We start from the raw sequence: 25255 nt of genomic DNA, 5'->3' as shown, positions 1-25255 counted from the left end.
CAATTAACTTGAACTAAATGTTTGATTGGGTTAAAAGAGAGTGACCAGCCCTTGTCTCAAAGCATCATGGCGGGTGAGGGGAGAAGATTGCAAGTGCCCCGAGGATTATTCAGGTGTTCTAAAACGTATGGATACCTCAGTTTAAAAAAAAAAAAATCCCTATTTGACTACCTTGTAGACGTCATTTATGAAAATCTTTACTATACTATAAAACAATTTTACGGGTTAAACTTGTTTCGAATTTTGCCATTACTTTTACAACAATATCCTTTATCCTCCTTAACCCTCTTCAATGTTAAAATACATAAGTAAAAAATGTTTCTTAATTATAAAAATAAAAAAATAGAAGGCAAAAGTACTTTTATTCATCATAAATTAAAAATCTTTTCATGTTTTCTATTTCTACCCCTACCATGACCCCTTAATAATTCACATATATATCTTTTCTACTGTATATCTTGTCTTAGTAACCATAAATAAAAAGGGAATAAATTTCTACGTGTAAACAAAAGATTTAGGGATAAAGAAAATACAGAGGAGAAATAATAAGGTTTCACCTATTTGCAATTTGTAGGTTTTGTATTTGTTGCCGCAGCTTTGTTGCTTCATGTTGATAGTACTACACCCATATCATGGCATCAAAGAAACAAAGAATCAATGTCACTGTCACGTTTGTCTTATTAATAGGAAGCATGAAAGTTGAAAACTGCTTACATGAGCATTTGCCTCTATAATGGAGGTTGTGTTTGAACTATCAGCCGACGCCTTCTTGTACCTTTCTATTGTCGATTTTATGCTGCATTTCAAATATAAGCATTAGAAAGAGTCAAAAAAGAAAGAAATTCTAAGATTGATAATTCATAAAAAGGTTATATACAAGAAATTTTTATAATAATTTTTTGTTTAAACTGTTGAGTGTATATTTTCCTCTACTCTTGGCTAATTACGCCCCATGACTGACCCTCTTATATTTAGAGTTCTTCCTTTCTCCATCAGATCTGTCTTTTGGAGTAGTTGGTTGGTTAACATGGTATCGAAGTGTTAGGTTCGTATAAGTCACGGGTTCGAATCTTTTCACCCTTAGGGGTGAGTAGATCTTTATAAATTTTTTTGACAAGAGCATCCAATTCCTACATGCATGTTGGAATCTCTTAAGTTGCATAATGAAAATCCTAGTACAAGTTAAATAAAAAAGTAAAAAAAATTTATTTTCCTTTTAAGTTTCCTTGAGGTATTAATTAATAAAAATTATTAAAATAGAAACTCTACTCTCTCTCTCTCTCTCTCTTTCTAGGCTTGAAGCGGCAACTTGTTTCAAAATTTTGAAGGAACCCTCTCTATTGGTTACATGTGGCATTTCCATGGAGGAATTATTGAAAAAGCAACAACCCAAACCCAAGACCTGAAATCTTTGTAACTAATATAAGTGAATTTGGTAGGGAAAATTATTTAAAGGATCCTCGCGGAAGGATTTCTTTTTAAATAGTTCATAAGTTTTGTGTGTTAGCTTGACATGATATTTAGTAAATTTTTTCTTTCTTAATGGTCCCTGTACTGTCGAGTTTATAATTTTTACTATCGAACTTGACACTTTTTTATTTAGTGTCGAGTTCACATTTTTTATTGTCAAACTCACCACTATTTACTATCGGGTTTACCACTTTTTATTTTCTATTGAACTCGACTTCATTATTGTCAAGTTCACCTTTTTAAATAAAAAGTGGTTAACTTGACACTTGTAAAATCCACCCATTTCAATTTTCGAGTTTTTCCAACTAAAATACATGGAAAGATTGACTAAAAACTTGAGATAACAACTTGTTTAAATGATTTCAACCCAAAAGAACTACTATTGATCGATTTTCATCCAAAAACTAAGAAAAAAAAGTGAAAAAACCTAGTTTTTTTTACATACATCTTCAAAATGTTTGAAAAAACATTTGAAAATGACTCATTTTTCTTTGTTAAATCATTTTTTATGAAATGAAGCTTTCGAAAGTCGATTGAGATGTGAAAAATCCAATTTTTGGATGAAAACGATGAGTTCAAATGGTTAGGACGTTCAATCGTGAGAAATGTGGAGATGAAGTCCAAGGACCATTTATAAAGAAAAAAGTTTACTAAATGTCCTGCCAAGCAACCATTGAAAACTTAGTGACTATTTAGAAAGAAGTCCCTCTGCGAAGGTTCTTTAAATAATTTTCCCAATTTGGTATGGAGTGTTACGCCAGGAAAAGAATCCTCGCAACATCACTGTCAAGGCATGTAAATTAATGGGGGTTCTACTAGAGTTTTGACTTGAAGTGATCAGGAAATTTTTTCCTCATAGACAAGTCAATTCAAATTTTCACAAAATCCTGAATTCTGAATTGAGCAATTGCCCGAACCCACTTGTGTTGACAACATCCCTAGATCACAAAACCATCTACCTTAGGCTTTCATGTGAAAGGTTCAAGTGAGATTTTGTAAAATCCCAAATTGACTTTTCTATGTGTTGAAGTATGACAAAAAATATATAAGATCAGTATAAGTGTGCTTCTTTTTAGACCAGTCCATGATAGTTTGGGTTAGGCTTGTAACACTTGTGAGTAATCTACTTATTTGGTGCTTCTAAAAAGATGTTTGTTTTCTTTTGTTGGAAGTCTAACTTTTTTCTAGAGAAAAGAGTAAAGAAAAAAAAGAAAACAAGAGATGCGAGATTGAAGAAGATTGAGATCGAGAAGCAGAAGGTGAAGCTAAGGAATAGAGGTGATTCCCTTGTATTGATTTGCCTATTTTCTTTATAGTGAAATCAAGTTTCAACGCTCATACCTCTATGGACCTAGCTTCAAGTAAACCATGTAAATTTCTTGTATTGTGGATTGTGTTTTTTACATTTTTTTTTTGTGTTGGGTTTCCTTTTCCTTTTTCATTTGCTACTATTATTTAGAGTTTATTCTTCATTGTCATTGTCAAACAAGATCTTGAAGGTGTGACATAATAATTGTTTTGTGACATACCTAATAAATGTTTGATCAAATTATCAAGTGAACTTCGCATACACAACACCGTGAGTGAAAATCTTTTCGTGACCAGTGAAAGCTAGTTTTACACAAGGGCAAGAAATGGTAATGAAGTACAACAATATACCTAGGAAGTCGAGAAATCTACCACAACTACAAACAAATCAAAACAACCAAAAATCCTTGCATTAAAAATAAATAAATTCAAGAATAAGGTGATTGAATAAAATTGATTTTTCCTTAAAAAAACCTTCCTAAGAGATACTTTACATAAGACTTCAATTTCATTTCTCCCCTATTAATTATATAATAAAATTTTCTTTAAAAGAGGAATTCATTTTTCTCTTTTTAGCATCTCCGAATCAGGAATCAGATACCATACGCAGTGCCATCCACAACTACAACAAAAACTCTATCAGGTACATTACATAGTGCTATCCACAACTACAATAAAAACTCCACCCGAGGTGGATGTGAGCAAATTGAATAAATATATGAGTCGTGATGAATGCACGTGGTCTTGGTACGCGGTTAGATAGATGGCTGACGTGAAAAGGGCTCAGAACCATAGATCACTTTCATTGGGATACACAAGAAAAGATGTGCGTTTCTATGCCCTTGCCATGTCAGCATCATACCCAACCGCCTACCAAGACCGCGTGAATTCATCATTATTCTAACTATATACTACGTTTACTGAATCTTAACAATAATATTAATATTTAATTTTTTTTAATTTATTTTAGACATTATTATTTATTATTATTATTTTTTCCTTGGTGGGAGTTAGTGGTTAAGAGTTAGCATTTAGTATAAGAAGGGGTTTAGACATTATTATGTTTTAGAACAGTAACAAGAAATATAACATGTGATTCTGACTATGTGCATTAGAATTTAGACAACCACACTAAAACTGAACCAAATCTTGTGATTGGGTACCTGCCAACATCATGGCACTGCATGCACCATGCAGGACTCCATATTATATTATTTTGGGATGTGCCCATTATGCAAAGGTGCATAAATTTTGGTATAATTTTTTTATTCCAAATTTTTGAAAAAGCTATTGACGAGTAAAATAAATAGTGTGTGGGCATAAATTAATGAGTTGGCATGACCAAATGAGTCAACTAGATGCTGCGCAGTTTGGTATAAAGGACTGTTTGGAAATGCTTATGTAAAGAAACATTTACTATTATAAAATTGTATCTATCCTCACTGGTTAGGTTAGCATCCCTCTCACTCACAACATTTAGTATAGTGACACCCCATTTACACTCACTTTTTTGCTTGCCAAATCCACTTAAACGTTAAATGTCAATAATATATAAGTTCGTAGATACCGTTTTTGATTTTATTATGTTCTATTGCATACACCCACCTAACACTCACCGAACAAATGCAACTTTTCCCTTCTACTGATTTGAACCATATCATCAAACCTTATGAAAATATCTATATTGAAAAATCCTATCAAAGTTCAGTCGAATCCACATAACCGACCAATTTTTCTTTAGAGATTCATCAAACGATCGTGTTTTGATTTATTTGTAGGGAAATTATTCATTAAAATCCGATTTATTAATTTTTTTATTATCATTATTTGGTACAATTAAGCATTTTAATAAATGGAAGTGGGTTTTATCATTTATTTTCATCATCTTTTGTTCTTGGAATTGTTTTTAATCGTTTTGCAAATGAACTATATTAAAAATCGATTTTATCTTTATTGTTTGCATCCATTTTTTTTTCTTTTCAAAATTTCCATTACGTTCGATTAGTCAGGACCGAACTCATCAACACTATATCAGTAGGTACATGTTGAATGCACTTTTTCACATAGGATCCCCATGTGAAGGATTGTTTGTTATGTATCTACTGAATGATAGCTTATTTTTTTACTATGTTTCTACCGAATTTATCATTCTTAGATTGGTAATTACATACCAAACAATTGCTTGCACGAGATCCTATGTGAAAAACATTCAGTATGTTATTACCGAACCTTTTTAAAAATGTTCGGTATGTATTTATCGAAAATTATTGAAAGGTTTGGTAGATTACTGTTTGTTTTAAAATAAATCGGTGGGTGAAACTAGCAAACAAGTTTTTGCTTCATACACCCACTAATAAAGTGGGTGGGAGAAAGCAATATGTGGGTATATCAAACAAAAAAGTGGGTGTCAATAGTCCGTGCCTTACTATACATATATGGGTGGCGTTCAGAGGCCCTAAAGAGAGTCAAACATTGTGCCATACATTTTTTCAATGTATGAGTTAGAAGTTTCAAAATGGGCAGATTTTTGATGAGGATAGAGATCATCCTCACCAAAAATCGGCCCATTCTAAAACTCCTAACCCCATCAAAAGTGAATTACAAAAATCGGACGGTTCAAGATTCTTCTACTTGTAAACTAGGGTTAGAAGTTTCAGAATAAGCTGATTTTTGGTGAGGATGATCTCTTCACCATAGAGATAATTCTCACAAAAAAATTCAGCACATTCCGAAACTTCTAATCCTTATTTTGAAAAATGTTTGACTCTCTTTAGGGCCTCCGAACGCTTTCCTATATATATACTAATTATTCATTTATTATTGTAGATTTCTTGTTCTTGTAAATCATCTTTAGTATATATATATATATTACACTAATTATTCATTATATAGTTTCATGGATATTTTTATTAGTTTCGTAAGTAGAAATAAAGTCCACAAGTAACATGGTAGGACAAGAAGAACAGAATTTAAGATTGTATCTAAGGAGATTTGCTTGCTCAATTCCTTGTAAGTATAAAATAAGGATGGGATCAAGAGTCCTATTGAAATCAAATTAATGCACACTGGGTTGGACCGACTGGGACGAGTCAAACCTCTCCAAGCCGGTCCATTATCATTTGGTATTAGTTTAAAAATAAGATTAAACAAACCCACTTATCACTAAGGAAGACGAGGCATTGTGGAAGTGGAAATTAATTAATCTAGAATCTGATAATTCAAGGAGGGTGACCAGAATACCAAATTCCTTGGTATGTCAATGAAATGTAAGAAGCACCAAGAATTCAATAAGGAGAATTAGATGCACATAGTATTTTATTTGATGATAATCAACTAACAAGGACATCACGGCAGCACCCTTTGTTGCCGCTACTTAAAGGCCCTTCTCCCCTTTTCGAAAAGAAAGGCCGAGGGCTTTGGTTAAGCTAATAAGAATGGAAGTAAGCCAATTCCGCGGGATTGGGACCAACCCTCCCCATCGAAATGGAAAGGCATAAACCAGTGGGTGCTCTTGTAGAAAAGGAGTTCCTAGATATGCTTACATTGATGAATCCTTATCCTACTGGATCCCCTTTTGGCTATCATCCTATCCTTGGTTTCTGAAGAGTAAAATCAGTCCTTAGTCAAATTAACACATGAGAAGTTCCCCAACAGCATAAAGCTTGGGAAGGTCAGACTAGATTGAGATCCGAACAATAAGGAGCACTCAACTACTAGTGTAGTCTATTATTTCTTTTCCCTTTCTATTAGTTCTGTTAGATGCGATGTGAACAAGTGTTTACTTATGAGTTATGATATTAGTTAGGCTCGCGTTAATTGTCTGCTATAAGATAACTAGTGAGTACTAAAGAGATACAAAGGTCGACTGCACCAATCTCGGATTTTGGAAACGCAATCTTGATTTCTTAGGTGAGGGGATAATACATCGACCGCATATAATCAATTCTATAAATGAAAAATATGGATAGCTAAGAATCAGTCTTTGCTGAGAAGGTCCTATAGGGATGACTACTATAGTTGTCATTATGGAACCCCCACATTGTTGCTTGTTGGGTTATGTCTTCTATTCTTGTATATGAAGAGTTATGGTGAATTCAACCCGGATCTTTTGATGATCCTCTAATGACCTGTATGACTTATTTATATTGGACCCATTTGGTTTGGACTTGGATCCGACCTGTTATCCTCTTTGTAACTCTAAGTATATAAAGGGTAAGGAGATGAAACTAACCAAATTAGAGAGATATACGAGAGGCAGAGAAAAATTGTAACCATCCTCTTCTTTGGTTATCATAGTGAAATCGTCATTTTCGCATGGATGTAGGCTGCCGTTTTGACTGAACCACGTATATCTTGTGTCTTGTGATATTATTTGTGTTCATGTTGATTTATACTTCTGATCTGAGAGTTCTTTCTAACACTTCTTTTCTCCAGGACAATCTTTCTAAATACAGGCCCATCAAAGCCATGCCTGCCAACAATTCTCTTAAGTCCTAATGAATTTATGGGTATTTCTATATAAAAGCTTGGGAGATTATCAAAGGAGATGTAATTGGGGCAATTCAAAATTTCTTCGTAGAAGAAATGGGATCTCTATTAATCCACCATTGCTTCTATTGCAAAAGTATAGATTTCCCTATCCTTTCCTAATTTTCTTCCTAGCTATTATCATTGGTAGTTATATACATAATTCTAAATTATTAGCTAGTAGAGTAGGAGAAATCCTACCTCCATTAATTTTGAAAAAACATGGAGCTTTTGTATAAGTGTGAAAAATATAGGAAAGTATTATCCTTTCCCATGAGGTGATGAAGAGTAAGGGTAATTTTTTTTTGTAAGGATATTTTTGAAATTTAAGGGAGAATGGAAGTTTGTGATTCCATTCCAAATCATGAGGATTCTTCACAGTCTCCACTGTTGAGGAGATCAACTTTGAGATTTGGTTCTATGTTAGCAATAATGGATCAAACAAAGGTTAGTCCAATTCCCTTATTGATCCAACCCGTCTTCTCCAATCAAGAACAATAAGGATTTGGTCTATGATTCTGATCACACGAGGGGAGCTGAAGATGAAGATTTGGTTGGCTCTTTAACAACAGATGACAAGGATAATAGCTCTGATGTTGGAAGTTTCAAAGGAGAATGAAGTAGTGGTCTAATTTGGGTGACTTGACCCAAGTCAATCCATTAATTGTTTTCCAATGACTTGCATCGGTTGGAATGTTCGAGGAATTTTGAATTCCTCAACCTAGACCAGACTAAATTTCATTACCTTGCTTGAGCCGATGTCAAGGAAGAAATCAAACTTTCAGATTTTATGCAGAAAACTCAAGAGTGGTAAAGGCCTTCTTTAATGATGAAGAGTCGGATAGTGGTTCGATCTGGTTCTGGTGATTTGGGGATGCAGATAAAGTGAAGTTAACAAGGAGTTCTACTCTCAGAAGAAGTGCTTGGTCTGGCCGTTCGGCTTGTTGCCTCCAGAGATGTATGGAGTGCCCTCAGAAAGGCATCCCAAGACTCACAAGCATAGGAATTCAAACACCTACAACAGTTGAAACTATTGAAGAAATGAACATCCACCTTTTTCGGCTATCTACACCATTTTAAATCTGTCTGTGATGAATTAAATGCAATCAGAAGATCATAATAAAGTTTTTGATTGTTGAATGGCCTTGGACCAAGGTAAGAGTCGTTTACCACCACAATGTTGAAACCACCCGTTCCTTCATTCACTGAAGTTGTTCCACTGTTACAAAGTCATGAATTAAGGAATTGAGACCATCTAAATGACTCCAGTACCAGTATGACTTTTATTGGACAACTATCTATTGGATCGAACAAAACTTTCAAAAGAGGGGGGAAGTTCTCTCAAGGATCAATTCATCCCTTTAACTCAAAAGGGAGGGGTTTTCCTCAACTCACCCAATCCAATAATGTCAATCAATTATCGAAAAATCAACCTCCCAATTGACAACAAAGGAGTGTCAAACAAAATGATGATGTTCCCTTGTGCCAAATTTGTGGAAAACATGGACATATGGCTTTACGTTGCTGGAACCATTTTAACCATACTTTCAAGTCTGAAGATGTTCCTCAAGCTCTAGCAGCCATGTATGTCTCTAACACTCAAGATTCTGAATGGTTTCCATACACCGGTGCCACAGCACATATGACTGGTGATTATTGTAAGCTTCGAAACATGATCCCCTACAATGGTTCAGATTCAGTTATGGTAGGAAATGGTAACCAACTTCACATCTCACCTAAAGAAGAAGCAGAAATTTCTTGTGGCATCAATGATTCGGACATCCACAAGACAAAGGACTTCAGTTTCTTAGAAACAATGATATTATTAAAGTTTATAGTTTAAATAAGTCTAAATCCTTTTGCAGCGGTTGTGAAATGAGTAAGAGTAGCAAGTTGCCTTCCTTTGATTCCAAAAATTTGTCTCTTGAACCATTGTTGAAAGTCCCTTGTGCCCAAATTAATTCTGTCCAAGTTTTTTGTTATTATGTGATCTGTGTTGATGATTTCTCAAGACATACCTGGTTTTATCCATTAAAAAGGAAATCGGATTTTTTCTGATCATTGACCATCTTCCAAAAGGTAGTTGAAAAACAACTAGACAAAAAGATTAAAATCTTTCAGTCAGATGGTGGTGGCGAGTTCACTGATAAGGTGTTTTTGGATCAATTAGTCGACAAAGGGAAGCATAGGCATATTATTGATTTGGGACTCACCATCATGTTTAATGCATCAGTTCCAAAACGTTTTTGGGTGGAAGCCTTCTCCACTGCTGTTTTTCTTATTAATCGACTTCCATCTATTTGCCTACAAATGAGGTCTCCTTAAAATTACTTCTCCAGAAAGACCCTGATTACTCTTGCTTGCGTGTTTTTGGGTGTTGTTTTCCATATCTACGGAACTATGATGCAACAAAGTTTGATCTTCGATCCTTACCATGCATTTTTCTGGGTTAATAGCGACAAGCACGAAGGATTCCGCTGCCTTCATCTACCGACTAGTGGGGTTTATATCTCAAGACACGTGGTCTTCCACGAACCCTTGCTACTTTTTCAAAAACCTGCTGATTTGTTCATATCTCAACAGGACAATGGTGAGATCTCCACGTTCCAAGAATGGCATGATCCTTTCTGTGTTGATAACTCACCATCAACCATTATATCTTCTTCAATGGAGCAACTTATTGTCCCTCCTTCTAAATATAGAGTGCACACAGTACAAGTCCTGTTGAACAATTGGGTGCAAACTATACTCCCAGATTGTGCACACCATCTCACCAACTCGAACTTGCACCTCTCACTTCAGTTTCTACTTCAGGGGGCTCACCGAACATCACTCAATCTCAACTTTCTCCAAGTACACCAATTGGGGCCATTTGCTCTTTACCTGAGCAAATTCCTCCCACTCATGCTATGACTACGCGTGCTAAGGATGGCATAGTTCCAATCCTAAATACTTGTGCCATGCTTAGGTTTATTCCAACATCTCAATTGAACCCAAAACCATTCGTTCAGCCCTCAAACATTCCTTGGTTCAAATTGCATCTCTTGGAGTGCTAAAATACAACCAACATTGCCCGTTCTAGCATAGAAGCTGAGTATCGAGCCATGGCTTTAGCTACAGTCGAACTCACTTGGCTAACTTATATTCTTCATGACATTGATGTTCCTCTACCTTCCCCAGCTACCTTATTTTGCAACAACATTAGTGCTCTTTATATGACAATGAACCCAGTTTTTCACGCACATACTAAGTACATTGAACTTGACTATCATTTTGCGCGCGAAAAGGTTGTCCTTGGGTTGTTAATTGCTTGCTTTTGTTCCTCTCGACAGCAAGTTGCTGGCATATTTACCAAACCATTACCTAAGGATGTTCATTGTGATTTGCGGACCAAACTAGGCATATGGGCTGCACCCCAGTCTCGTTTGAAGGGGAGTATTGAGATGATAGATTCAGCTGAATAGGGCTGCCAACATGTACAGCAGTTAGATGAAGTGGGACGCACTAACTCAGTTAGAGAACATGTCACAACAGTTGGATGAAGTGGGACAACATTCAGTTATTCTTTTTGAATCTTTGCTTTGTAAAGAACATGTAATTACTCCTTCAAGATAAGAGCATGATTGACACTGTAAACTCATATAAGTGAATTTATTACGATCTAGAGAAACACACAAGTAGGTTTTTCGATTACTTTACAGAAAACTTGTTTCTGTTCTTTCATAAGGACTTTTGGGTTGAATTAACAAACCTAATCGACCTGGAGGAAAAATTATTAGTTGCAGGAGATTTCAATGCAATAATCCACCCTAATGAGAAGAAAGGAGGAAGGTTCCCATTGCCAGATTTGATGGGGGACTTTAGGGCGTGTTTGGAAATGGGAGCTGAAGTTATAACTCCCGCCTTAGAATTCTAATTGATTGTTTGGTTCGCCAATTCCATGGAGTTTTAACTCCAAGAAGGTCCTCAACTCCCATTTTTAAAGGAGTTACAACTCTCACCTATGTGGGTGAGATTTACAACTCTAGGCAAAAATCTTTAATCCCAAGAATCGAGTTGACTCACCTTAGTCATCTAGTATATAAATTAGGGCTGTCAATGACCAGATTGAGTCGGGCTTTAAATGGGCCGGACTTTTTATGCTAAAAAATCAGCCCCTAACCCAACCCATCTAAAAATTGGCTCGGGCTCGGCTTAATAAATAAAACCTTAGTCCAAGTCCAATCCACTACAACTGTCAATGGATCGGTCTGGATCGGATCAGATTTGATTTGATACCGATCCAATAAATTGGATCGGGACAAATCCGAATTTTTATACAAAATCTAAATCAACTTCACACATCTTAATAAATATATAATATAATTTATATACTTTCTAACATGTTATTAGATCGGGTTCTTACTGGATTGGGACATGGTTGATCCAGATCCTATCCAATAAGATATCGGATCATATCCTTATCGGAATCCAAAACATCGATACAGACCCGACATTATCGGATTGGAACGGATGGAGTTTCGGGTTTGATCTGATCTGTTGGATAGCCCTACAGTCCACTTCCACCAACATTTGGGCCATTTGCAGGTTGGGCCGGACCAAACCCATTTTCAAGGACATTATAAAGCTAAGGGGATCATTATTAATTTATAATAGGATTATTATATATTGGATTTAATAAAGTATAGCAGACCGGGTCGGACCAACATTCCAAAATCTAAATCTAGCACTATTATTAAACGTGCTTATACTGGCCTGGCCCGATAGCTAAATGGACTTAATAACCAAAACCAAACACTGTTAATATCGGGCCGGGCTGGATCGGGCCAAAACCTGACCCATTGACTGTTCTAATATAAATTAGTCAACTCACTTTACATTATTCATGATCTCACTTTACATTATTCATGATCTAAAGTCCTATTTAAATAATAATTATTTTTTAATAAATTAAGGTGATTAGAATAGGTCATAAAAGGGGTTGAATTTTATCCAACATTCAAGTGATCCGAATATAGGGGGCTTGGACCCTTGGAGTAGATCCAAAGAAAAATATGGGTTGATGTCCCCTAACTCTAGATGAATCTGGGTCAAATAAGAATCCGTCCCTATATCTGCCTAGATTCAATGATATGTTGCTTTGAAAAGGGATAGCTACTAAACTCCTAAAATTTTTCTTCAAAATCCATAGAATTTTGTCCTCTAAATCCATGTGGCATCAGATCATGTTTTTCGATGCTATAATAAAGTGATCTCAATAATCTTTAGTAAGTTTGTAAGGCTAGACTTACTCTAAATCTTAACATACTATTTCATCCCAAAAATCGAATTGATTCGCTCAATAATCATGTATATTAATCATTTAACTCACTTTCATTGCTTAGTAAATGAATTTTATATTCAAATAGTTACAATTTATAATGAAATAAAGTGATAAAATATTTAATCACAAAATCACATTTATTTAATATAATAGATATTTAATTTAATAATTGTATTTAATTATTTATAAAAAGATACATAAAACCAAATTGACTCAACAGATTCATAGTTGATCTTAGCAAAATACAAGGGTTGAAGTTTTTTTTTTTTTACAACTCCTAGGCTAAATTCTTAGATAAACCAAACATTAGAGTTTATTTGAGGAGTTATAACTAACTCCATCGATTCCAACTCCAACCCACTCCAACTCCAATTAACTCTCGCTTCCAAACACACCATTTGTAATTTCTTGAGTGCTTCGAGGTTGATTGATCTTGGATTTGTGAGAAACAAATTCACATGGTGTAGTAATAGAAGGGGAAGATAATGTACATGGGGAAGATTTGATAGGTGTAGAATGCTCACAGGCTGAATTCTTTGGGAAAAACTCAATATTCATTAGATAACTGAGATGCCTTTAAATAGGCCTTTTACAGAGAACGAGTAAAATAGCTGTTGCAGTCTCGATTCAACAGAACGAGATTTTAGCCTACAGATACAGTCAAAATAACAAACAGATCCTATAAGGTAGGAGTTATTAACTCAACTAAATACTCTAATCAAAATGAAGTCCTAGTATTACGCATCTACTTGCAGAGTAGATCAAATTATTCCAACAAAATCCTCCCCTAAACTGGAAATACTATGCAGCTTCCAGTTTACTCACTAGTTGAACACCAAGAAGTTTACGAAGCTTTTCAAAGGCATCAAGCTTCAGTGGCTTCGTCATTATGTCCACAACTTGATCATCAGTTCCATAATAGACTAACTTCACAGCTCCTTCATTTGTGAGATCACGTAAGAAATGATATCTCACATCGATGTGCTTGGTTCTCTTGTGCAAGACTGGATTTTTCGAAAGCTTAATGGTAGAGCTATTATCACAGAAAATTGTAACACACTGACACCGAGAGCAGCTGATTTCATTAAGGACCCATTTCATCCAAATGCACTGGCAAGCACATGCTGCTGCAGCAACATACTCAGCTTCTATTGTGGACAACGTCACAATATCTTACTTCCGTGAACTCCAGCAGACTGCTACTTCACTTAGCAGAAAAACATATCTAGAAGTGCTCTTTCTATCACCCAAATCACCGGCGTAGTCACTGTCCGTAAACCCTTTCAAATCGCTGCTAGCTCCTGTCTTATAAAACAAACCCATTTCGAGAGTCCCCTTTAAGTATCTTAGTGCTCGCTTCGCAGCGTACATGTGTTCTTCCTTGGGTTCAGCCATGAATCTGTTAAGAAGACAAACAACGTACATCATATCCGGCCTAGTTGCCGTTAGGTACAATAGACTGCCAATCAACTGCTTGTACAAAGTACGATCAACATCTGCTCCTCTCTCTTTAGTCAGCTTCGTACCAGGAACGATCGGGTTCTTCACAGGATTGCAGTCCCACATACTGAACCTCTCCAAAATTTCTCTAGCATACTTCTTTTGGCACAACTGAATTCCCTCGAAGCTCTGAATAACCTCCACACCCAAGAAATATCTCATTTTGCCCAGGTCAGTCATTTCAAATTCGAGTTTCATGGAGGTTTTGAACTTCTCACATATGGCTGCATTATTGCCCGTGAATATCAAATCATCCACATACAGGTTTACCACCAAAAAATGTCCTCCTTCAGTTTTAATGAAGAGTGTGTGATCATGGCTGCTCTTCTTAAACCCTTATCTTGTGAAATATCCCTCAATCCGACTAAACCAAGCTCTAGGAGCTTGTTTCAGACCGTATAAAGCCTTCTTGAGTTTGTATGCCTTTTTCTCCTCCCCTGCTAGGAAAAACCCCTCTGGTTGCGCAACATAAACCTCTTCCTTAAGTTCTCCATACAAAAATGCGCTTTTAACATCAAGCTGAAACACTGACCATCCTTTTCGTGCGGCGGTGGCTAGCAAGATCCTTATTGTATCCCATCTAGCAACCGGGGCAAACACTTCTGTGTAGTCAATACCTTGCTGCTGTGCGTAGGCCTTGACTACCAACCTGGCTTTGTACTTGTCAACTTCACCATTTTCGTTTAACTTTGTCTTGAAAAACCACTTCACACCAATTGGTTTTCCTCCCAAAGGAAGATCCACGAGTTCCCAAGTTTCATTTTTCTCGATGGCTTGAATTTCTAACTCCATTGCAGTTCGCCACCTTTCTTTCCTTACAGCCTCTCCATAACAGGTAGGATCATCATGAGATATATACAACACCATGTTGTGCATTTCTTCTTCCTCTGGCAGCCCGTCTCCGCTCACATAGTCATGTAACCAGGTTGGTGCTCTCCTGATTCTACTTGTTGGTGCAATCTGTACTTCTTCCTCCTCTTCATGAACCACCTCAGCCTCTCAATCTACATCTTCATGAACCACCGCCGCCTCTCCTTCTTCCTCATCATCATCGCTATCATCAAAACCCCAATCAAGAATGTCCCCATCGATATCTTCCGAACTTCCTTCCCAGTGCCACTTCGCTTCTTCTTCGAAAATCACATCATGATTAAGGATTACCTTTTTTGTCAAAGGATCATATAGTCTGTAGGCGTTTGATTCATTACTCACCCCAAGAAGTATACACACGTGGCTCTTGTCATCCAACTTCAATCTTCTCTGGTCTGGAATGTGCACATGTCCGAGACATCCGAACACTCGAAAATGTTCCACATTTGGTTTGATGCCGCTCCAGCTCTCCTCAGGAACCACATCCTTTACTGCTGTTGTAGGACTTCTGTTCAAGATGTAGGCTGTCCACCTTGCTGCCTCGGGCCAAAAAATTCTTGGCATCTCCTTCTCTGTCAACAAACATCTGACCATGTTCATAATTGTATGATTTCGGCGCTCTGCTACGCCGTTTTGCTGCGGGGTGTAAGAGGTTGTCAGCTGCCTTCTGATTCCATGAGCCTCACAGAAAGTGATGAATTCTTGTGAGTTGAACTCGCCTCCCCTGTCTGTTCTTAAACGACAAATAGACTTACCGATCTCTTTCTCCACTAGGCATTTAAAGAGTTTAAACATAGCAAAGGTCTCATGTTTCGCAGCTAAGAAGTAAATCCAAAATTTTCTACTAAAGTCATCAACAAACACCAAAAGATACCTCTTTCCGCTGTTTGAGACTGGAGTGATAGGCCCACATAGATCAACATGAACCAGCTGCAGCTTTTCTGACGCCCTCCATTGGCTTTTCTTTGGCATTGCTTCACGGTGTTGCTTCCCTATGTTGTACACAGTACACACGGCATATGTTGCTTTGAATTTTGGCAATCCTTTCACTAATTGCTTGTTTTGCAAAGTGAAAAGGCTTCTGTTATTCAGATGGCCATATCTCCGGTGCCATAGACCAGTATCAACTTCCTCTATTTGCAGACATTCCAAAGCAAGGATCACAAACATTCGATTTACCGTCATCTGTGTGTGCACAATGAGCCCCCTCCGAGAATGATAGATTTTGCAAACCCCTTTACTGAACATAATCTCCAGCCCTATTTCTTGCAATTGGCCTATGCTTAAAAGATTGTTGGTAAGCTCAGGAATGAAAAAAACATTTGTTATGACCTGAGCTATCCCTTCAACCTCAAGCCGTATGTTGCCTCTCCCCATCACAGACATCTGCGATCCATTTCCCAGACTCACAGTTTGCTTGAAACCACCATCAAAGGTCTCAAATCATTCTCTTTTTCCAGTCATATGATTGGAACATCCAGAATCGAGGAACCAAATCCCTTCTCTGGCATCACCATCGAGTTCTGTATGAGCCATTAGAAGAAGCTCACCTTTTTCATCTATCTCCACATAGTTTGTTGTTCTTTCCCAACTAGGACATTCAAATTGATAATGTCCTAGAATGTGACATTTAAAAAACTTAATGGTGGCTCTGTTAGAGAATCTTCCTTGGCCTCTGCCCCTTGCAGCTTCACCTCCTCACTGAAACCCTCTTCCTCTTCCAACTCCATTGCTCCTGTCATACTCGACCTTCAAAGCTTGCTCATCTCCTCCCCTTCTTCTAAATTTCTGCTCATGAACAAGGAGAGAACTTTGCAATTCATCGACAGATAGCTTGTCAATGTCCTTCGACTCCTCAATTGAGCAAACAATATAACTAAAGTTTTCCGTGAGAGTTCGGAGAACTTTTTCAACAATCTTCACGTCCTGCATATCATCTCCACAATTCCGCATATCATTGGCTACCAACATCACTCTAGCAAAATAGTTCATCACAGACTCTCCCACCTTCATCTCCAATACCTCAAAATTTCTTCGAAGTGTTTGAAGTTGCGCTCGTTGCACCCTAGCACTCCCTAGATATTTGATCTTCATTGAGTCCCACAATTGCTTCGCAGTCTCCTTCTGCGAGATGGCCTTCAGGATGGACTTTCCAATGGATTGGAAAAGATAATTCTTCACCTTCAGATCATTAAGCCTTGCCTCATCTAGGGATTTTCTTTGTGCAGGGGATAACCCAGTTTCCACACCTGGCTCTTTGTATCCTGCTTGCACGACACTCCAGTACTCTCTTGACCTTAACAAGTTCTCCATGACCAAACTCTAGTGGTTATAGTCACCATCAAATTTGGGAACACTTGGTTGCAAAAAATTTCTCGACTCCGCTGCCATCTCACACTCCTTCTCTATCCCTTTTCTTTATCTCACACACAATCAGGCCCAATGGATGGCTCTGATACCACTCTGTAGAATGCTAACAGACTGAATTCTTTGGGAAAAACTCAATATTCATTAGATAACTTAGATGCCTTTAAATAGGCCTTTTACAGAGAACGAGTAAAATAGTTGTTGCAGTCTCGATTCAACAGAACGAGATTTTAGCCTACAGATACAGTCAAAATAACAAACAGATCCTATAAGGTAGGAGTTATTAACTCAACTAAATACTCTAATCAAAATAGTATTACGCATCTACCTGCAGAGTAGATCAAATTATTCCAACAATAGGGGGTTGTCTCCCAACAAAGGATTTCAAGATTCAGTTATCTTATAGCGCATCACCTTCCAAGACTTTCTTCTAATCGTCGCCCCCTTCAAATTAAATTTACAAATTCCTTTTATAGGCCTACACAATTCAGACTTCTGGGCTAATAGATCGAATTTTATGTCAATTGTCAGATATTCTTGGAGTGTGGGTGAGGAAGGTCCCCTTTTACTTAGTTTTGCCAAGAAATTGAAAAGATTGAAAAATGCGATAAAAGCTTGGAATAAAGAAGTAGTGGGTAATGTAGGAAAGAAGCTCAAGACATTTAAATTGAAGGTGCAAGAGTATGAGGATAGACTCTTTGCAGCTCGAGTGTTAAAAAACGAAGAAGGAATATAGTTCTTTGGCCAATAATGAAGAATCACTATAGGGACAAAAGTCTAAGTTTACATGGTTAAAGGAGGGTAATAAAAAATAAAATTCTTCATTATTTGGCTGACAAGGAAGCATGCAATATTCGAAGGAGTGCGTCCCTTGGCATAAGGGATCATTAAAGCTTCTTTGAACTAGATGCTTGAACTCGACAATGTCTCAAGCTATAACAAATTGTTGTTTTCCAAGAAGTTGGTGCTGCTAGCAGATATAATCTTTTCTTTGAATGTCATTAGGCCAAAAAAAAGTTCATGTATTTAGCTGGAAAAGCCTAAAAGGGGATGCTTAAAAATTAATGACGTTGGCACTTCTAAAGGCAACTAGGATCTTGAGTGGAGGGGCTATCCTAAGAGGTAATGATGAGAAGATGGTGAAAGCTTGCAGCTAGGCTTTCGTAGTTGGGTCAAATAATTTAGCAGAGTTTTGATTACTAATTCAAGCTTTGAAAGGGTTTAACCTACTTTAGGCTAAAACTATAATTGAGATAGACTCTTTGTTATTAACTAAAGTTCTAATTGGTGGTGTTGTACCTTGACAACTTGAGACTTGTCTCCATCGCATTAAAACAACATTAAAATTGATATGTTAGAACCCATATGATGTTTTGGCCTCATTGACCTAGGTCTACTAACTTCCATAGTTTTAGTTTCTAATTGCACATGAATTTTATAATATAATAGATATCAATTTTAAATAGAAACTTAATATCATGAGAACTATATTCTTTAAGGAATTAGTAGGAGACCTTAATTGATAGGAAATCTACTAAAAGAACTAATTTAGGCCCTCAACCTTCATCTATAAAAGGGATTGGCTAACCCCATATTATAGTTGTTGAAAGGACACGAAACGTTGAAATAAAGGAAGTGATGTCCATTGATCACAAAACTCAATCAATCCAAATAAAGAGAATAGAATAAGTAAGTCTAGAAGAAATGACCAATCCAATTGAGATTTCATAAAACACGAAGAAAGAAGATATTAAAGGGAACATCTTCAAAAACATTAGATTAAAGGTTTAGTAATGACACAAGGTAAGTAGCAATAACTTGAACTAAATTTTTGTTCACAAATGATTGTTTGATATATGTGTTTGATTGATCATATTGGAATAAAAAAATAGTCGTGTTGAGATTTGAATGTATAAAATAATCAACATGTGGTATCAGAGCGTAGGTTTTGAATCTCCATATCTTAGTTACCATTTATAAATAAAAGATTTCAATGACTTATAAAATTCTTGTGACAATTTCTTAAACTCACTATGTAACCATAATTGCTGGGTTTTTCATAGTTTTCTTAGAATTCAATTACATATCGATTTGAATTTCTGATTTAATATTGGCTGAAATTTAAATTTGATATTCCTTTGAATTTTTTCATTTATTATTATTTTTTATTATTGTTATTGTCATTTTGATTTTACATGTATGTTAATTTCTAATTTTGATTTTATATATATGATAATTTTTAATTTCGGTTTTACATATATATTTGATTTCCAACTTTGGTTTTACATGTATGTTAATTTTCAATTTCGATTTTACACATATTTAATTTCAAATTTTGGTTTATGCATGTATATTTAATTTTTAATTTGATTAATGCATGTATGTTAAGTTGCCAATTTCGATTTTGGGATATTGATGTGATATGTATATGGTTCCAATTTTGATTACTATCATTATTTTATTTTGGTATAAGATTATGATAAAATAAATTGATATTTTATTTTAGGATTCTTGACCAATTAAACCTTAGTTTTGGCATTGGACTTTTATTATGAAAACATTATGTCATATCATGTTAATGAAATATAAAGTTTGATTTAACTAATCTAATAAATATTATTGAATAATTTAGAGAAACATAAATTTCTTAATTTTGTAGTTGCCAAAATGGCATTAATTTGCAACATTTATGAGTTTTCTAATTGTATTAAATTTGGTCATTGAGGTGACATTAAAGAAAAATGACATTAGCTCAGAGGAGAATTTTATTTAACTAATTGAGGGTAATATAATATAATCTACATAATTTAACACAGCTAGGATTGGATACCCAAAGATAATAAAATTGATTGAATAAATTATATAAATTATATAAATTATATTAGTCTTATAGGGTGAATAAAATTAGTCTTTACTCTTAGATGAGTAAACAATGAATATACCTAGTTATATTAAATAATGAATTTATCATTATTTAATATAACCCAAAACACTAATTAGAGTATTGTCTTTATAAAATTTCAATTTTCGATGCATTGCAATCTCTTGCATCCATGGTCCCAATTCTTATCGGATGCAATCTCTTACATCCAATTCATTCTAGGAGTTCAAGATCTTGACTTGACGCTCATCTCTACAAAAATTACAGACCTAACTAAGAGCAGTACAGTGGAGTAAGAAAACTTGTTTCTCACTTATGAAAGATCGAATAGGCTCAGTTTGATGTTCATGAGGATGACTATTGCTAACAACATCAAGATCTCCTATTTTCGACTAACAACGCACATAAGTACTTGAAGAACATGGAAGAAAAGTTTAAACTTGTTGATAAATCAGTTACCAGCACATTGATGAGTGAGTTGACAACTATTAAGTATGATGAGACGCGAGGAATACAAGACCACATCCTCAACATGACATACAAGACTACACAGTTAAGAGCGTTAGGAATGAGTGTAGATGATTCCTTTTTAGTCCAGTTCATCCTCAACTCTCTCCTAACTTAGTTCGGACCTTTTAACATCCATTACAATACTAAAAAGACAAGTGAAGTGTGAACGAACTGACTAACATGTACATTCAAGAGTAGACGAGATTGAGAAAGGAAGGGAAATAATCTATTTTTTTGATGACTCAAGAAGTAAGTAAGAAAAAAGAAATATCAAGGAAATGGAAAAAGAAGTAATCAAGAAAAGGTAAAGCGATTGAGAATGCAGATCAAGCTGAAGGGAAGAAAGATAATGGTATCAAGTATTACTTCTGTGGCAAGATGAGACACATAAAGAAAAGACTACGCAAAATGTATAAATCGATTCGAAAAGAAAAATGATTCATTTCAAATAGGAAACCAATACAAAGTAAAAGATCCACTTTCATGGAAAACTGTCTCGAAGAGCAAGTGCTAGCTGTAGGGACCTATCATTTGGTATTACAGACTGGTCATCAGATGGACTTGAAGAGCATTTTTTATGTTCATACCATATCTAGGAATTTAATTTCTTTATCTTGATTGGATAGTTTGGGTTATTTGATTTCTTTTAAATGTTATTTTTTCGTTTAGTTTTAGTTAGATCTAGGATTTTAATTGATGATTTATATAAAATATATTTAAATTATGATTATGTCAAGTCTTTAATTTTCTTGCATTTGAATAATAAAAATTTCTCGATCTTGTAGCATAAACGTCTAGGACACATTTTCAGAGTTAGAATAGAAAGATTAACGAAAGATAAATTTTTAAGATAGAGAGATTAATGACAGATAAATTTTTAAAAAATTTGGACTTCACGAATTTTTCGGTATGCATCGATTGTATTAAAGGAAAACAAACTATACATACTAAGAAATGTGCCACAAGAAGTAAAAAAACTTCTTAAGATCATACACACTGATATTTGTGGACCTTTTCCCATTACATGTTTGAGTGAAGAAAGATATTTCATCACCTTTTTAAACGACTTCTCTAGGTGTGGTTACATTTATCTAATTTATGAAAAATCTCAATCTATAAATATTTTTCAAATATTTATAACTGAGGTAGAAAGACAGTTAGACATAGAGATTAAAATAGTTAGGTCAAATAGAGGAGGTGGATATTATGATAGATTTAATGAATCATGTTAGAACCTTGACAATTTTGTTAAATTCTTAGAAAAATTAGGTATTTGTGTACAGTATACAATGCTTAAAACGCCTTAACAAAATGGTGTAACTAAAAAGCGTAATTATACACTTATGGATATGGTTAGGAGTATGTTGAGTCATTCAATAATTTTAAGATTCTTGTGGAGAGAAGCATTAAAGATCGCAATGCACATCTTAAAAAAAAATTCAGTAAAATAATTCCTAAAACTCCATTCAAGTTATGAATTGGTAGAAAACTCAGTCTAAGATACTTATATGTTTAAGGTTGCCCAACGGAAGCAATGATCCAAAATTCACAAGAAAGGAAATTAGATCTCAAGACCATATCTAGATATTTAATTGGTTTTCTAGAAAAATTTAAAGGATACAAGTTCTATTGCCCTAACCATAGTACGAGAATAGTTGAAATTGAAAATATCAGATTCTTAAAAAATTGTGAGATTAGTGAGAGTGTCGAATCACGTAAAATAACTTTTAAAGAAATAAGAGCAGATATCCTACCACCTCTTAACCTTCATGAAATTGTTAATTCTCAAGATGTTTAACAACTTGAGGAAAATGGACAATAGTTAGAACAAATTGGTTTACCACTCCATCAAGACTCAACCATTATAATTAAAGATTCACCATCGATAATTCTAAGAAGATTTCTCAAAATAAGAAGACCTAACATTTTAGATGATTATGTGGTATATCTATAAGAATTTAACTTTGATATTAGGATAAATAAAGATCTGATTATCTTTTCATAAACAATAGAAAATCATGATTCTACCAAGTGGATGGATACCATAAAAGAAAAATTAAAATCTATGGGTCAGAACTGTATTTAAGATTTCATTAAATTGCATCATAAATGTAAGAAAGTTGACTATAAGTGGGTCTTCAAGACCAATCATAACACAAAAGGCAATGTTGAACTATTTAAAATTAGACTTGTGGTCAAAGGTTTTACATAGAAAAAAGGCATTAATTACACTGAGACTTTCTCTTCAATTTCAAATAAATACTTACTTAAAATCATCATAGCATTGGTGATTTATTATGATTTAGAGTTACACCAGATGGATGGGAAAATGACTTTCTTAAATGAGAATTTAGATAAAGAAATTTATATGGAACAACCTAAAGAGTTCACAGAAAAAGAAAAGGAAAATTTAGCCTATAGACTTAAAAAATTCATTTATAGATTTAAACAAGGTTCAAGGCAATAGTACATAAAATTTAATGATACCATTGCCTCTCTCGAATTTAAGAAAAATATTGTTGACCAGTGTATATATTTGAAGATCAGTGGGAGCAAATTTATTATGTTGGTTCTGTATGTGGATGATATTTTATTTGCTAGTAATAATCTTAATTTGTTGCACGAAATCAAAAATTATCTTATTAAGAATTTTAAGATAATTGGTATAGGTGAGGTAATATATGTTATTGGCATAAAAATCCTTAGGAATCAGTCTCTAGGATTATTAGGATTGTCTCAAAAAGGTTATATCAACAAAATCTTATTTTAATTGTGACGTGTTTATTGGGAAAGAAGATAAGTTCAACTTGATCCAATGTCCGCAAAATAATTTAGAAAGGGTATAGATAAAGGATATTCCATACGCTTCAGTTATTGAGAGTTTGATATATGTTCAGACATGTACCAGATCAAATACCAATTTTACAGTTAAATGTTAAGAAGATATCAAAGTAACCCGGGAATAAATCATTGGAAAGTCAAAAAGAAGATTATGAGATATTTATAAGGGATGAAAGACTATATACTCACTTACAGGAGATCAGATTATCTAAAAGTGATTGAGTATTCGGATTCTAATTTTGTTAGATGTTCTAATAGTAGAAAGTCTACATTAGGTTTCATATTTTTACTTGTAAAATAAATTATCTCATGGAGGAGTGTGAAGTAGAGCATTACTGCTTCATCTACTAAGGAGGCTGGATTCATGATATGTTTTGAGACCACGAATCATGATATTTAGTTTTAAAATTTTATCTTAGGACTTTGGGTTGTCGACTCTATTGCCAAGTCGTTGAAGATATATTATGACAATACCGCAGCTGTGTTTTTATCTAAGAATGAAAAATACTAAAATGATACGAAATACATAGAAGTCAAGTACTTGGTATTAGAGAAAGAGTCCAGAAACAGTTAGTGTCATTAGAAAATATTAGTACCACGTAAATGATAGTTGATCCATTGACAAATGATTATCACTAAAAGTTTACAAAAAACATGTTATCAGGATGGGTCTTTTAGGAAAATCTTTTATGTATATGGAATAGGTTACTTTGAAGTGGTTATATAATTGACATTAACATTAATACTAAATAAAATTTATTTTTGTTTATTTCATTTTTCAATTATATTATGAATATTTAATTTTGATTTAAGTAATACAGAAAATATCTTAATAAGACAAAATGAAATGGGTATAATTAAATACTATATCAGAAAGAGTATTGATGGCGTGATATATAGAAAGAAGTATGACATATATGACATACAACCGCTATGACATTAATATTTAATCAAAATATATCATTAAAGAATTTAATTACATATTGGGAATATTGATGATTTTAAAAGTCATGATCACGTATAAAATATTTCTGATTATATAATCCTAAAGTTGAGTCAATTTTTAAAATATTTTAAAATTCTCTATTAGCACAATCGATCAAATGGTTCAAGTGGGAGATGTTAGAACTCATATGACATTTTGGCTTATTAACCTAGGTCCATTGACCTCCACGATTTTAGTTTCTAAATTCATGTGGATTCTATAATATTATAAATATCAATTTTAAATGGAAATCTAATATCATTAGAATTATATTTTTTAAGAAATTAGTAGGAGACCTTGATAAATAGGAAATTTAATAAAAAAATTAATTTAGGTCATCAACCTTCATCTATAAAAGGGATTGGCCAATCCCATATTAGAGTTGTTGAAAGGACACAAAACGTTGAAATAAAGGAAGTGATATCCATCGATCACAAAACTCAACCAATCCAAATAGAAAAAAAAGAGAAAGTGAGTCTAGAAGAAAAGATCAATCCGATTAAGATTTCACAAAGCACGAGGAAAGAGGAGATTAAAGGGAACACCTTCAAAAGTATTGGATTAAAAGTTTAGCGATGACATAATGTACGTAACGATAACTTGAACTAGATTTTGATTAATTCTATTGGGACAAAATAATAGTCATGTTGAGATTTGAATATATAAAATAATC

General features: G+C 34.6%; 1 protein-coding gene across 2 annotated transcripts in view; it reads right to left on the bottom strand.

Annotated features, from left to right (window-relative positions):
• Nucleotides 1–25255, bottom strand: part of LOC147406488 (agamous-like MADS-box protein AGL11) — a 39593-nt gene that overhangs the window by 2934 nt on the left and 11404 nt on the right. For both annotated transcript variants that reach the window (XM_086434555.1, XM_086434554.1), the window contains exons 3-4: nucleotides 715–796; nucleotides 558–619 (exon numbers count right to left, since the gene is read on the bottom strand). In XM_086434555.1, the coding sequence (XP_086290681.1) occupies nucleotides 558–619; nucleotides 715–796 (144 nt within the window). The remainder of the gene's footprint in view (nucleotides 1–557; nucleotides 620–714; nucleotides 797–25255) is intronic.

The sequence above is a fragment of the Akebia trifoliata genome, chromosome 3, assembly GCF_017979445.1.
Source record: "Akebia trifoliata isolate Shusen 1 chromosome 3, ASM1797944v1, whole genome shotgun sequence".
Taxonomy (NCBI): Eukaryota; Viridiplantae; Streptophyta; class Magnoliopsida; order Ranunculales; family Lardizabalaceae; genus Akebia; species Akebia trifoliata.
This window is presented reverse-complemented; position numbering and strand designations above follow the sequence as displayed.